The 16,260-nt window shown below is 32.9% G+C and overlaps 1 protein-coding gene across 1 annotated transcript in view; it reads left to right on the top strand.

Annotated features, from left to right (window-relative positions):
* Positions 1-16,260, top strand: part of ITFG1 (integrin alpha FG-GAP repeat containing 1) — a 297,020-nt gene that overhangs the window by 136,127 nt on the left and 144,633 nt on the right. The window contains 2 exon segments of the mRNA XM_017880291.1: positions 7,280-7,374; positions 9,676-9,848. Coding sequence (XP_017735780.1) covers positions 7,280-7,374; positions 9,676-9,848 — 268 coding nt within the window.

Below are 16,260 nucleotides of genomic sequence, written 5' to 3'. Positions count from 1 at the left end.
AACGTTTACCACCATGCCCCACTCTGTATATTTGTGAGAATAATTTCTGTTATGTTAATGATGTGTTCTTCTGAAAAATACAAAGTTATATTCTTCACTGTTTCAAAAGTAAAAGGAAATGGATTTGTAAAAGTTCAGCCTGTATTTCCAACTTTATATTAATAATGAATCACAAAAGAAAATGTCATTTTATATGTAAATACATTATCTGTCATATATCTCCTATCTCTTGACAAGTGTAATGAGAAAGCCATTATTTCTGTCTATATTCAGAGTCCATTTTAGCAAGAAAAGCAGTTTCAAAGATCCTGTATAGAAATCTTTCAGCCCTGGGTCTTACATATTAAAAGCCTTGAATTCTATTTAAAACCTTCTACCATTAATTAGTCATGTGATTTGTAGTATTTATAGCTCATCTATGCTACAGTCATCCATGAGTAGATTTTCCAGATGGTGGAAGGAGGCATTTTGACTTGTTCCCTGTGTGAGCTGTCGTGCCATGTTCTACTCTGTAATCAGAAATCACTGATTTATTTTTGTTTTTGAACTCAGAGTTCCAGAATGTATATAGAAATATTTAGCCATTCCACTTACAATTTTTTTCTCCATCCATGGAGCAACATTTGTCAAATTCTAAATTGTTAGTTTCATTTTTCATGACCAAGTGTTTTAGTATTTCCACTGACAACTTTGCAGTGGGTTCTTGAAGTAAGAACCCTGTAGAAAAAGTACTTCTGTCCTTCCAGGAGTTAATGCATTTTTTTACTCTTTTGCCTATGTCCTAGGCAGAGCACACCACTGTATTAAATACACAGAATACCACAGTGATAGGGCTAGGTAGGGATAATGGACTCCTTTATGTTTGTTTACTGCTTTAGGTTTTTTTTTCCAAATTCTTTCTTCCACATTTAATCCTTAAAGTGATCACATGGTAGCTAACTTATGTCCTTTTAATCATTTTACAGATAAAAGACAAAAGAGATTTAGTTTCTTTTCTGAAAAGTATATATCATTCAGTAATTGGTGTGAAACAACTAATGAGACATCCGTGTGTAAAAAGTGCAGTACAACTCACAATTGTACATCAAAATAAATTTTAGGTTTATCTAAGACTTAAAAGTAAAACTAATGCTCAAAAGTACTAGAACAAAACAGGGTGTGGGTGGGGGAAACAGAGTTATATGTGTGTATTGGAAAAGCCTTTATAAAATATAAACAAAATATGGAAGCCATAAAGCAAAATATTAATAAATCACAATGAAGAATAGTTTTCTTAATTTTGAAAGGGCTGCTACACACTGGCAGGTAAAAGACCAAGAACATTATTCATTAGAAAACAAAAATGAAAACGACAGTGTTATACCATTTTCACTTATCAGATTGGCAAAAAGTTAAAACACTTGATAATTGAGGTATTGGTGCAACCTCTCTGTGTGATCCAAACTATGGGCCTCTGCCGGGTGTGGTGGCACACACCCATAATCCCGGGTACTTGGGAAGCTAAGGCAGGAGAATGGCTTGAATCCAGGAGGCAGAAGTTGCACTGAGCCAAGCTAGCGCCACTGCATTCCAGCCTGGGTGACATAGCGAAACTCCGTCTCACAAAAAAAAAAAAAGATGAGCCTGTGGAGGGGCGGCTCCCTGAAACTCAAGGATTACACAAGGTGAAAATTATTTTTACACTAATACTAAAATATTATTTGACTTTTTCACGTGTTGACATTTACAATGACAAAGCAAAACAATGGTGGATAAAGCTGCTTCCAGTGTAGCACAAATCAAAGTAGTAGCACTAAACCTCACTAGTATTCATTGTGGTCTTCATCACCATACATTCACAATTTTAAACTGAAGGAGGAGGAGGAGGAAGGGAACAAGAAACATGGTCAGTTTCACTTAGTAATTCTTTTGATAAATCTACAAAAAACAATAATTTTAATAAGTCTCAACCCTTGAGTATACATCTTTATCATAGTCTGTGTTGGAAAATATGCGTGAAACACATCTGCGTACCAAGTATGTTGGTTGTGTTGACGAAAAGCAGTGGTGAGATTAAGTTGCAAGCTAAACTAGCTACTTCTTAAAATACCATTTCTTACTTGAAAGAACAACTGACAAACTACTGTTATTCCAGCTTTGGTAGTTGATGGACATTTTCTCTAAAATGAATGAAGTGAGCTTGTCACATCAGGAAAACAACTGACAGTATTTGGTGTCAGTGATAAAATTTGAGCTTTCAAGCAAAAATTTGAATTTTGGAAAACTTCTATTTGCAATGAACTGACAGCTTCCCAACATCTAAAGACTTGTGATGAGATTGCAGTGATATCAACAAATGTGCATTTTTGATACAGTATAATGAAGTTTATCAACATTTAAATGGTTCACATAACCAATATTTTTCAAAGGATCAATGTGTGATTTTACAAAGTCATGCATTTTACATGAATGCATAGATGGATATGAAGCATTCATTCAATGTGCAAGATGGACCAATGGTTTTAATTAACAGAGTAGGGAAAATTCATTGATATGTCTTTAGATTCCTCATTGCAAATAACCGTTAAAAAAAATTACTTATTGAGTTTGGCGATAGATGGGATAATACCCAGGGTTGTCTGAAAAGGCTGTTTTAATACTTCTACCAACTAACTGCATTTTTTCTTACTTGTCAACCAAAACAACATGTTACAACAGATTGCATATAAAATCAGTGTTAAAATGTAATTTTATTTTAAAGCCAGGCAATCTACTCTTTTTTCAAAAGCTTTTTGTTTTGTAAAATGGTTATTTTTCATGAAATTGTTATTTGTGTTTACATGTAATATATTTATGGTTATTTTAACTTAATAAATATTGAACTCTTTCTGTCTTAATTTTTAATACAGTAAGTAAGCATAGATATAAGTCACATAAACAAAGCTCTTTGGGGTCTTCAGTTTTTCAGTGTTTAAAAGTTTGAGAACTATTCTGCTATGGAGCGTAAAATATAAATTTTAATTTAATGTAACAATTGAAACCATGATTTTCATTTTAGGAATTTATACTACAGATGTAATCTCACAAAGGTGATATTATTCAAAATTATTCACTGTTGGATTGTTTGGATTATCAAAAGATTGGAAACAACCCAGCATTTGCATATCAATAGAAAATCAGTTACTGAGATACCTTCATACAATATAATACTATATTATCTATATGACACAGATACAGATTTACCATTATGAAACCATCTCAAAGATTATTAAGTCAGAAATTTAGGATGCCAAAAAGTGTGTAGAGTATACTACTATTTGTGCAAAATTATATGTAGTATATGTATTTGCATAGACTGTCTTGGAATGATAGACAAGAAACTGCTATAGTGGTTGCCACTGGAGGGGAGCACAGGATGGAGTAAAATGGTTTTTTTTTTAGTTTCTTCCCGAGATTCTGATTCATTAGATCTGGGCAGGAGCCTAGGAATTCTCATTTCTAACAAGTTCCCAGTTGATTCAAAGGCTGCAGAAGCACTGCATTAGAGAAATTGTGGTTAACAAAGTTGGGAAGGTAATCTGGGGGCAGAGCAATGAGTTCTAATTTGCTTAAACAATTCCACAGGTCAGTTAACTTCATTAGACTGAAAATATTAATGCTTAAGAGAATAAGTGATATATGTGAACCTTTTGTATGTGTATCTTTTTTGTTCTCTGCTTAATTAAAACAAAATTATATATAAAATTCATTGTAATCCATGTTTATAAGAACAGTAACACTTTAGTTTTGCTTTTAAAATTTAAAATTCTCTCTAAATCAGTTTTCAGTTTCTCTAAATCAGTTTTAAACCCTTAATTATATTTCAGATAAGTATTATATGTTTTGAGAAGAATTTCATTTGTATTTGGCTAAAGTGTACCATCAAAGGAGTTAGCATATTGTGTGTTAGTTTTAGGATGATCAGTCTGAAAAAGGCTGATTGTTTAGCACTGGTTTTTGTGTAATATACGTAACATCAAGAATTGCTGTTCCTTCTGTTGCGTTTCTCTTGAGTTTTTGAGAAAGAATTCTTGACCTTACCTTAAAGAAAACTTGAGATACGTATTTGCTGAAGTCCCAAAGAAAAGACAATCCAAAGTTATAAATTCCTGGTTCTTTAAGTACTGTGCCAAGTTCACAGGCCAGCACCTCCATCAGCATGCCCTTCTTTATAATCTACTCACAAAGAGACATTATTTCTCTGAGAATTTGCTTAAAGTAATTCTAGCTCCTAGCCTTGCGCCTCTGATTTTCCCATTTAAAAATACTTTCTTCCCCAGGCATAATGATATATTAAAACATAAAATATTCCTGTAGTGTGAGATTAAAAAGATATGCAAATTATAAAAGACAAAGAAAGGCTGTGGAAACATTCCAAATGAAAGGAGGCTATTAAGTAACAGCTTTATGCAATTTCTAGTCCTGCACTGTATCCTGTGCTGCAGGGACAAAAATGCTCTACGGGACAGCAGGTCAGTGGACAAAATTGAGATATAGATAGCACATTAGATAAATGCATTGTTTGTGTGTAAATTGTGAATTGTTAACTGTATTGTGGTCATATAAGAGAATATCCCTACTCCTAGGGAATGCACACTGATACATTTAGGGGCAAAGGACCTTAATGTATGTACTTATATACATGGTTCAGAAAAAAATTTATTTCAAAGAGGGAAAGAACACAAATGATTTTGTAAAAGGAGTAAAATGTTAACAATAGGCAAATGTGATTAAAGGCTTAATAGATGTTTCTTTTACTATTTCTGTTATTTCAACTTTTACTACCAAATAAAAAAAGCTTTTAAAAAAGTACAGAAAACTGAAATATGTAAATTTTAAAGTTTCTCTGCTTTAAAAGAGCAAATTTCCTTTGAAATTGTATTCTTGAAATTGTACTCTCAAAAAGCGTTTCTGTCATTTCACCTAAATATTTTTTAAAAATAAGGCCAGAGGCAGTGGCTCATGCCTGTAATCCTGGCACTTTAGGAGGCCGAGGCAGGCGGATCTCTTGAGGCCAGGAGTTCGAGACCAGCCTGGCCAGCATGGCGAAACCTGCACTCTACTGAATATTCAAAAATTAGCTGGGCGTGGTGGCGCACGCCTGTAATCCCAGCTACTTAGTAGACAGAGGCATGAGAATTGCTTGAACCCAGGAGCGGGAGGTTGCAGTGAGTTGAGATCGTGCCACTGCCCTCCAGCCTGAGCGACAGAGCAAGACTCTGTCTCAATAAATGAATAAATTATATATATATGTGTGTATGTGTGTGTGTGTGTGTATGTGTGTGTGTAGCATTTAGAATAGCACAAGAAACACATTTTGTGATTGAGTTTAGTTTTCTGTGACCATATCTATAAAATATTACTGATAATTTATACTAAAATGCATGCTTATGCTGTTAACACATGACTTAGATATATGTTTACTAGATATTTGTTAGAGCACTTGAAAAAATACCAGCCAATTGATTGTCAAAAGATTCATGAGATATATGAAGCTACTTGGAAGAAAGAGAAACTAGGGGAAAAGTAAAGTATGAATAAGATTCTAATATGAGCATTTTGTCATTGGGGTAAAAATGAAGGGAAAAACTGTGGTAATGCTCTTCAAATTGTTCTCCCATTGATTTACAGTAGAGTGATTTGGTTTTGATGAAGTCTATGTTATCACTCGAGCCAGTTTGTAAATCACATTTTTGTATTAGTTCTTTTTTCACTTGGCTAGATCTTTTTTTTTTTTTTTTTTTTTTAAGCCATGTTATATGTTTATGTCCTTGGAAAACCTTCTCCTTTTCAAGTGTTCCTGCCTAGAATTGCATCTTTATCTGTCAACCTACGTAATTCTCAGTAGTCCAAATCTATATGTTGCCAAATTACAGATGTTCTCTATGTGTTTTATTATTAATTCAACTATTGTATTTAATGTTGCACTCCTCTAAGGCAGGGTTTATCATCATAAATGGTATTAATCATGAGGATCCTAAGTAATCAAATCATGAAATTAAATGAAAAATCATTTTTTACTTTGTTGTGCATTTTTACTTTTCCATGCCGAAGTCAGTTTCCATTGGCTAGATTTTAGTTCCACTCAGCCTGAAATTCTTTTTTTTCCTTTTGAATACATTATTGGAGACTCGATAGGCTTTCAGTAATTACATAGCTCTCAATACGTAAGTATGCTTCACTAAATACGCAATGAAACATATTTCTGTATTAATAATCCTTTTATTTTCTTCCAAGTGTATATACTACCTCAGGCACAAGTTAAATAATATAGTAAACAATAGCAAATAAGTCAGTGATTAAAACAATACAAAATCAGTCCCCAAATTAAAAAGCTAAGTGACTGTGCATTGTGAATGTCCACATGAAGAGACTTAACTCTGCAACATCAAAATCTGTAAACCCCATCAGGTAGTGAGGCCATTAGATGGGAGCAAGCACTAGAGGAGCTGACTCCTCAGTAACCCCAGTAACTTACTAACTTCCTCCGTAACCTCACCTCTATAGGCCTTAGCCGAATACTGTGCAGCTTTGTATAAAACGGTCACTTGGAAAGGATCTCTATATTCCCTTCATTTACTTTTTCATTGATAAAAATTTATTGGTGCTTTTAAGAAGCCAGAGTGCTGAGAACTTTATAACTATTGGATCGAAGTTCATCCAGAATAAAGGCTCTTACGTGTGTATAAAGACAAGAGTCTTACATTTAAAATACTCCGTATAATAATGGACTATTGTTGTTAATGCTTATTTTTCTCTTCGATAGCAGCAGTGATAATTACTTAAATAAGTCAAAGCTACATTTTAAAAAATTGATGATTTTAACATTACAGGCCGAAATGGGGGCTCTTACTAACACTATACATTTTACTTTTTATAATTTCAACTTTTATTTTAAATTCAAGGAGTCCATATGTAGGTTTGTTACATGGGTATATAACATAATGCTGAAGATTGGGGTATGACTGATCCCATCACCCAGATAGCATAGGACCCAATAGTTTTTCAGCCCTTGCCCCCCTCCCTCCTATAGAAATACTTAACCACACAGAAGTGTGCAATTTAGAACAAGACACAGTCCAGATAATCAGTTGCAAGGGCCAGAATATGAATAAAATCATATTCATTTTGAAGCCACGTGTCAAATTCTTCTGTTTTATCCAGATTGATGTAGACTTTGAACAAATAATAAATTTAATGTACCATACAAGAACACTTTATTTTGTGACTATTAATGGACTCTTGAAGTTTCTTTTGGCAGATGGAGATGGACACATGGATCATTTACTGCCAGGCTGTGAAGATAAAAATTGCCACAAGAGTACCATCTACTTAGTGAGATCTGGGACAAAGCAGGTATATCAAGTTGCTTTTTAATGTAAACTTTTTTTATGTGCTTGGAAAAAAATCTTCAAAGGTTAGAAAAGTTACCTGTAGAATCGGAACAGAGGGAACCCCAAAATTAAGTTACCAACTTCCTCGTTTTAACTTAATGAAATGCATTTAAATCTATTATTTTTTAATTTGTTGAGGGAGAAGCATTGTTATAATTATTTCTGGTGAAGAAAACCCATTCTGGATACTATAATTAAATGATCTTTTAGCTTTTTATATGCCAGGAATATGGCAGAACACACTATAATAAAAGGTTACGTAGAAGAACATTATATCTATTTTCGCAACTGATGTTTTTATTTGTGTTATCTAAACCTATTTTATTATCTCATGCTGACTTACCTGTAACTTGTAGGTAAGCAATTTCGAATCTGACAGTCACAGTGGAGGATTAATATGGGAATGATAGGTTATAACAATTTTATTAGAATTAATGTTTTATTTTCTTTTGGAGGGTAATAAATGATAGAATAACATATTGACTTTTATAGCCCTTGTGGAAAGGGAGCATCATATTTTATGTGAAAACAAATCTTCAAACAGTCAGCATTCTAAAAGCGTTTAACTGGCCAGTCTGAATATAGTGGTGTTAAGTGTACACAGCCAGTTACAGATGTCCTTGTTTCTTCTCCACCCCCACTGCTTCACTTTACTAGCCTTAAAAATAAAATAAATGAAAGCATTTAACTGTTATACCTGTAAGAACTTTTTTTAAGGTTTTGAATCACTTAAAACTTTAGATCAAGTAACACTTAATCATTGGTTCATAATTATTAGTAATCCTAGTAATTATTGCCTATTGACAGACTACTGTAAGAATATTTTCAAATTATACAGTCATCTCTCTCTCTGGGAAGATAAATGTCACGGTTCTTTGGTGACTATTATCAGTGTCATATTGATACTGAAAAATCTTTTTACGTTTTAGGATTTAATACATTTACTTTAACAGGAATACTTTATTCAATGTGGTTTATCCTCATTAATAACCTGTCAGCCTCTTCAGAAATTTGTGATAACGTGGCATTGAAATATCTCATCTGCTAAAATAAAACCCAACGGTTTTTAAAAAATCAAGTGAAACCATTGAAACATTTTAATGATATATAAAATAATACTGTTTTGCTTAAAGATTGAAAAATTATTAAAGATGCGTACCAATTTTTTTAAAACACTCATTTTCTGTAAATATGTCTTTTCCAAGTTTCCTTTTTCTCTGGTAAATTATACTTTCTTTGGAAAATATATAAATTATTACAGATACCCTATTTATTAACCCCTTTTCAAGAAACCATCTTTAATATAATTTGACTTGCAGCCATATAAACGAGTCACCTGCTTAGAAGGAAAGGAAAGGAATCTCTAGGCATATTTGGCCTCCTGCCATCTCAAGTCAGCTGTGCCTGCTTCTGCTCAGGCATCTTCAGGTTATGTGCCAGCATTCATACTCAGCAAATTGTGGGCACATCTATAACTGTAATGGCATGATTTCTACTCTTCAGATTTCTAGTTATTAAAAAGTGAAGATTTATGTTATCTGAAGAGAAAGGGATTTATAAAAGCTTATTTTGAAATCAGCCTGTTCTTTCTGTTCTCTTCATGGCCATTAATATAGAAATAAAGGAATGTACTAAAAATGTAGCTTCCGGCCATTTTAGTGACAGAGCTCATTCTTCTTGGCTGAGAATTGCCTGTCAGTTACTGATGAAGTCTGTCAGGCCTGGTGTTGTTTGCAAAGCCTCAGGAGCTGCTCGGCTGGAAGGTAATGACTGAAGTCATCTGCATGTGTAAGAGGCACAGCAGCAGAATGAACAATGGGGTCTCTGTCATTTTCTAACTTTCCTCCTAAGTTGGTCCTCCCAAAAGGACATCAGTATTAGATGATATTACAGTTTGATCTAGTTTTTTTCAAATATTCATTTGAGTGTTTCTATGTGACACAGTTTTAAATTATGTAATCTGACTAGATGTGTATTAATATCAGTTCAAGCCTAAGATTCGTGCAATATTGTGAAAAACTTTCTAAGGTTTTCTGTGCCAGTTAGACAAAAATGACTAGGATAAATTCTAACGGAGACTACTTTTTTTCTTTCCCCAGAGTGTCACCTATTCACCAGAGTAAATTATGATACCCTACCATATTGTAGAGATAAAGATGTTAAGTAAAATAATGCTTATCTTGAAAATTTAATGGACATTTGTTTTGCAAATTGTAAATTTTTTTATAACTATAAAGTCTGATCTTTTTCTCTTAATCCATAGTGGGTTCCAGTCCTACAAGATTTCAGTAATAAGGGCACACTCTGGGGCTTTGTGCCGTTTGTGGATGAACAGCAACCAACTGAAATACCAATTCCAATTACCCTTCATATTGGAGACTACAATATGGATGGCTATCCAGATGCTCTGGTCGTACTAAAGAACACATCTGGAAGGTAAGGAAATTAAATCAAGTGAGAAATATTTGTAAACTGTGTGAGAAATATTTGCAAACCGTGGTACTTTGCAACTGAATAGTACCTAAATATGTTATAATCTCTTAAATAAGGAACATGATGAGCTCAGTTCCGTGTTTTAATTTGGTCCCTGCACTTCTCACAACTGCTTAGAATACCTATTTTTTTCCCACAGATTCATTATCTGTAAAACAAAAATGAACATCCAGTCTAAAGTAAAAAGTTGTATTTCACTCAGTAAAACTTAATCTTTAAGAGGTCAAAAGTTTTTATAGGCAAATGACCCAATTACGTTTTGAGACCGAAGACACTGGTGGTTAAGAACTGACTCTGGGCTTTGATCTCAGTCCAACCACTTACCCTCTGTGTGACCTTGGTCATATTACTCAAATTCTTCATGTGTAAAATAAGTGTAATAACTGTACCTCTGTCGTGGAGTTATAGTAAAGATTAAATAAGGTAAAAGTAAATGAATGACTTAGAAAGATACTTTTGGCGTATTGATTTTACATTTGGTAAATGTTGTTACATTATTGTTGCTTGTTTTGTAATGACATTGGAAATTCCACCATGACTATTGATACTTTCTGTATGTGTAAACTGTGAGTACATTTATTGCATTAGCAGTGACTTTTAATGTTGCAATTACTTTAATTTTTGAAATAGAAGTACCAATAGATAAACCAATATAGTTAAACTCATAATTAGCTTGAATCCTGACAGATGCCATAAGTACGACTGTTCCTAAATTTTAATACCTTATCGTTTTATTCATCTCACAATTAATGATATTCCTTGGCCCTTATTCTTTCTTTCCTTTTACATTATTTTTCTGAACATTAATTTATTTGTTGACGCTGGAATTACTAGTGATTCAGCTCCATATTCAGAACCAGGCTCATGATACAAAACAACTTCTTCAGAAAAAGTCAGACCTATTATTGCTTTTAACACCAGTGTTGTCTGGAAATCTGATATTTAGAGAAATATTTATCATTAATGAGTGTTCCTAAACTATTTATAGAAAAGCGTGGAGAGTCTGTATGTTAACTTTCCTAAGCACGTTGGTTTGAAATTATAATGTCTCTGTGTCATGTTTGTAGAGTTTTCCAAGGACATGACGATGGTGCTATGTTATGCAGAGTTTAATATGTACTTATAACCTACGTGTGTGAAACAGATCTGATATAGCCAAAACAAACTTCTGAATGGAACATGAGTGTTACTCCTTTTGAAAGCATAGTGATACATAAAAACAAAGAACTGCAGAATTACTTTATTTTAGACATTGGGTCTATTCAGAAGAATAAGAAATTACATTTTAAATTCATTTAATCCTGTGATTACTCATCCTTAGAATATTTAAATAATTTATATTTTACTATAAAAGTTTTTTATCAACAGTGTTTTTTGTTAACAATTCCTTTGCCATTCAGCAATACAGATGGTATCAACTGCTAACTCAACAGTGAACACTTTAGTTCTGCAGGAAAAATAAGTACTAAAGGCAGTTGTACTTTTTTGTGAAAGTCTTAATACCATTATAAAAGAGGTTGTGTAAAACTCAGTTATTTCTTTTCTGTTCTTGTAAGGTAGATGAAAATTGAAGGATAGAGTTCAGTTCATCTCAGTGTTCATTCCATCACAGATGAGAAGTAGCCCTAACTTTAAATTAAATCTGAATATTATTTAGAATTGCTGTTACATTTCTGTAGGAAAATTTGACAAATCATATTAAAATTAATGCTCTAGACCTTGTTAGGTCATTTTCTAAAATTCAAGGACAGATTGTAATTTCCTAGTAATAAATAAATATTTGTTTAACACTGGTACTCTAGAAGTTATATTAGTAATGTATCATTATGTCAAGCACATAGAGTGATATTCCTTCTTTTGAGAATTTTATCTAGTGACCACATTTAAGAGTGTGACTCCTAGTCTTCATTCTGACTATTCCTATCACCTTTGTATGATACAGTCAAAATGTTGACATATTTAAGAAGAGTTTTATTGTTACTAATATATTGCAAGTCACTGGATGAAACTGGATAGCAAAACCTGAGCTTCCATTGGGCCTTTATAGGAGTTCCAAGCCTAGAAGTAGCTAAAATAAAACGTTTTGGCAGCAAGGAAGCACACTTAGAAGTCTTGAGTATCAGCTATGAGAACATCCCAAACCTATTAAATGGCAAGTACATCTGTAAATGGCCAAATGTAATATATTGCTTGTTAGTTAATGCTGGGGAAAAAATGGTTTTTGTTTATGAAAAAATTTTACTTTGTATTACTCTAGCCTCATTTTTCATAGGTTATTTATTTTACAAATATGAAAATAGTCTGAGATAAATCAGACAACTTACCCAATATCATACAGCTAGTAAGTTGGAATTCCTAATTCAGTTATAATCTGCATATTCATCTGCATCCTCAGCTTTATACAATAATTTACCTTTACATTAATGACCCTGACTTATCAATGAAAGGTTACATTATGTTGCAGATGTTCTACTTTTTAAAAAAGGCATGGAGATTGATAGTACAAGGGCCTACATCTGTGGGAGCATTTCTAGCCACTATTCTTTTTAATTTTCTCTATGAAGTAGAGATGCCGGTGAGGCTGCAGAGAAAAGGGAACACTTATACACTGTCGGTGCGAATCTAGAGTAGTTGAACCACTGTGGAAAGCAGTTTGGAGATTTTTCCAAGAACTTAGAACTGTCATTCAACCTGGCAATCCCATTACTGGGTATATACCCACAGGAAAATAAACTGTTTTACCGAAAAGACACATGCACATGTATGTTCATTGCAGCACTATTTACAAGAGCAGAGACGTGGAATCAATGTAGGTGCCCATCAATAGTGGATTGGATTTTTAAAAATATGGTATCAATACATTATGGAATACCATGCAGCCATGAAAAATAACAAAATCTTGTACTTTACAGCAACATGGATGCAGCTAGAGGCCATTTTCCTAAGCAAATTAACACAGGCACAGAAAATCAAATACTGCATGTTCTCACTAATAAGTGGGAGCTAAACAGTGTGTACTCATGGACATAAAAATTCCAACAGTAGACACTGGGAACTACTAGAGAGGGAAGAGAGGAAGGCGATCAAGAGTTGAAAAACTAACTATTGGGTACTGTGCTTAGTACCTGGGTGATGGGATCAGTCATACCCCAAAACTCAGTACCATGCAGTATACCCATGTAATAAATTTGCTCATGTACCCTGTGAATCTAAAATAAAAGTTGAAATTATAAATGTTAAGAAAGAAAGAAATATTGTCCTGGATGTAAACTCATTGTGTCTCATTATTGAAGAAGACCTCATATTGCTATGTTGGCTAGCCTTCACTTAACCAACTCCAACTTCATAACTTGGAATTTGTAAAGATCAAAAAATTTTCTTTCAATAATATTGCCTATTCATCTGCTATAATGAATCCCATACTAAAATTCTTAGTCCCATAATAAAATGGAAAAAGAACTCCACTAATTAGTTCTGAGGGAAGAAACCTTTGTAGACAGTGAGAGTTAATTCTACTGTTAATCCCAACGGAGATACATTAAAAGATATATTACACATTATTTATTTTGTCAGCAATCAATTTTAATTAAAGTATTAAGTACCCTTACACACTTAATTTATAGTTGTAAAGTTGCATTCCTTTATACTTAAATTTTCTTTAAGTCTTTAGATACGACTCCTTCACATTTTAGTATTATTTGCCTTTTTAATTTCTTTCATCAGACTTGATAAAGGCTTCTTTCTCTGTCTTATTATTTCAGTCATGTCTGTGTTTTTGTTGGTATTGTAGAGTTTCAAAGAATCACCTTTATTTTCAGTAAGATGAATTTCTTCTACGAATATTTTCTTTATGTTTGTTTTACTTTTCCTGTTTTGCTTTCTTCAAGTTTATTTTATTTTTTATTTTTTACGTTATTTCATTGAATACTAAACTAATAGATGTTTACTCTTGTTTTCTATTAAGTGCTTTTAAGACTAAATATTGTGAGCTTGGCTTCAGGTCATGTATTTTGATACTATGTGGTTTCTTTGTTCTTTCTTATTTAAAATTTTGCATATATACAGAATTATTTAGAAAGGTATTTTAAAGAGTTCACATAAATATGTTTGGGAAGTTGCTCTTATGGTTGTTTTTTGGATTTGAGTCTATCTCTTCATTTTTTATTCTTTTAGTATGGCGTTGCAAATATAAATGTGGCTTGTGCAATACTTTTAGAAACTTGCTGAAATGTTTCTGGTAGTTTAATAGCTCAGTGAATGGTTATCTGAAATATCATTCCTGTTAATTATATTATTTAAATCTTTATTTTTATTTTCTTTTCTACCTTTCATTGGATTATTCAACATTTTCTTCCTTTTATAGTTCCTAAGGGGATTAACATATTAAAATTTTTGTTTTTGTTATAGTGGTTACATTTAAATATTAATACCTATACTTAAATTTTACCTTTAATGAACTACTGGAGTTAATATGTAAGGCAAGAATTTTAGGACACTTCTAGTTCTCTCTCTCCCCACCCCAATTACTTCTCATTCAGTGGTATTATCAATTGATGGAATGATTTTCACATTTTGTTGCTACAGTTATTTACACTTAGCTACAGGGTTTACTGGTTTCTCTGATCACCCTTGAATATTATATCTTTCATTCTTTCTTCAGTTTCCATTTTTCTGGACACATTATCAAGTAATTCTATCTGGGAGAGTCTGCAGCCTCTTTCTGAAACTTTACATGTCTGAAATTTTCTTTATTTTCCTCCAGCCTGAATTGCTAACTTGGCTGAGTATAGGATTCTAGATTCAAAATTATTTTACTTCATATCCTTCCTTAAAAACACTTCGCCATTAAATTCCAATATTCACTTTTGCTAGTCAAGTCTGGTGATAATCTGATTGTTCATTGCAGGTAACCTCTTATGTTCTAAGATACTGGATTTGTACTTTATCCATAGTAGTTTGAAATGTTACCATGTGGAGTTGAATTGTGACTTCTGTAAATTTCTGTTATTTTTGTCTTCTTCATTCTCTTAGTTTTATTATTATTATTATTTACTTGTTAATTTGTTTCTAAAGCTCGTATTAGAACACATGAGGGAAGTTGTAGGTCTGCCCTCCTTGTCTTTCTCCTGATACCCGCACATTTTTTAACTTGTATCTTTTGTGCTGTATTCTGGAAAAATGTCTTTGTTCAGCTCATTGACTACCTTGATTATAGAAGTGAACAAGACAGAAATGAAATTTACTCACTACAAGGTACTAGTCATCACTGTGAAAGCAACCCAGAAAATATGACTTACAGACACTGGGTAAGAAGTATCATTTTCCAAGCAGTTTATGTGTCTAAGACAGCACATCATTAATTACAGAGAGAAAGTAGCAAATGATATATGAGTGTATATACTTGTCTTTCCATACAAATTATGTTGGTAAATTTCATTACTTATACACTAGTGGTACCAAGACAAATTTCATCATTTTCCATGATGTCCATGAAGTCCACTGATGAGTGTACTTCTAAATTTGTTTTTACATAAAATTATACTATGATAAAGTAAAGTAAGCTTTTTAGCTGTTGAATCATCAACATATACAGTTAACTTTTGTATTTTGTAGGGCAATGCTGGGAAAGGAGAATGCCATTCTGAGATAATATACTTAAATCCATTTTATTTAATATCAATCAGCTTTTTTACAAGAATAGTGGCCACAAAGTTTTATGACTCCTAAGGAATAGTTAACAGTCCTCTTCAAAAGAATAGTGATGTGGAAGATTTTGCACTCTTTTTTGGTATATCTTAACTATCTGTATGCATCAGACTAGTGGTTATTGTGTATGGAATCACCAGGATGGCAAGATGGAAAATCCTTCTCCTAATAGTCTGTGAATAGGGCAAGACTTAGATTCAGGCCTCTCTTGTTATATATGTACTTTCAGTCACATATATTAATAAGAGGAGAAATAAAACACAAATGGAGATTGTTTTTACAAATGTACAGACAACATTTATGCTCAAATTGTGAAACACATGCACTGCATCATCTCTCACATACAGTTAAAAGTTTACTGTTAAATGCACCTTTGGATAAGAGAATTAAATAAAGATCATGTACTTTGGATCTCAGTTGAAATGCCAGTGCTGCCACTTGTACTTCTGTTTTCTTTTGTCACTTACTTGACCTATCTATGTATCTGTAAATTTATAAAGTGAAGGTGGTTATACCTACCCTGAAAGTTCCTTGTGAAGATTGAAATACCATTCATTTCCCTTTCGCTCTTAAGTTTAACTAAGAAACCTATAATTAAGCTAGACTGGCACAACATAAGCAATGACTTTAATTCCGAGAGATCTGTGAC

The sequence above is a fragment of the Rhinopithecus bieti genome, unplaced genomic scaffold (assembly GCF_001698545.2).
Source record: "Rhinopithecus bieti isolate Rb0 unplaced genomic scaffold, ASM169854v2 scaffold_12138, whole genome shotgun sequence".
NCBI lineage: Eukaryota > Metazoa > Chordata > Mammalia > Primates > Cercopithecidae > Rhinopithecus > Rhinopithecus bieti.
Note: the sequence above shows the minus strand (reverse complement) of the source record. Positions and strands in the feature narration are given on the sequence as shown.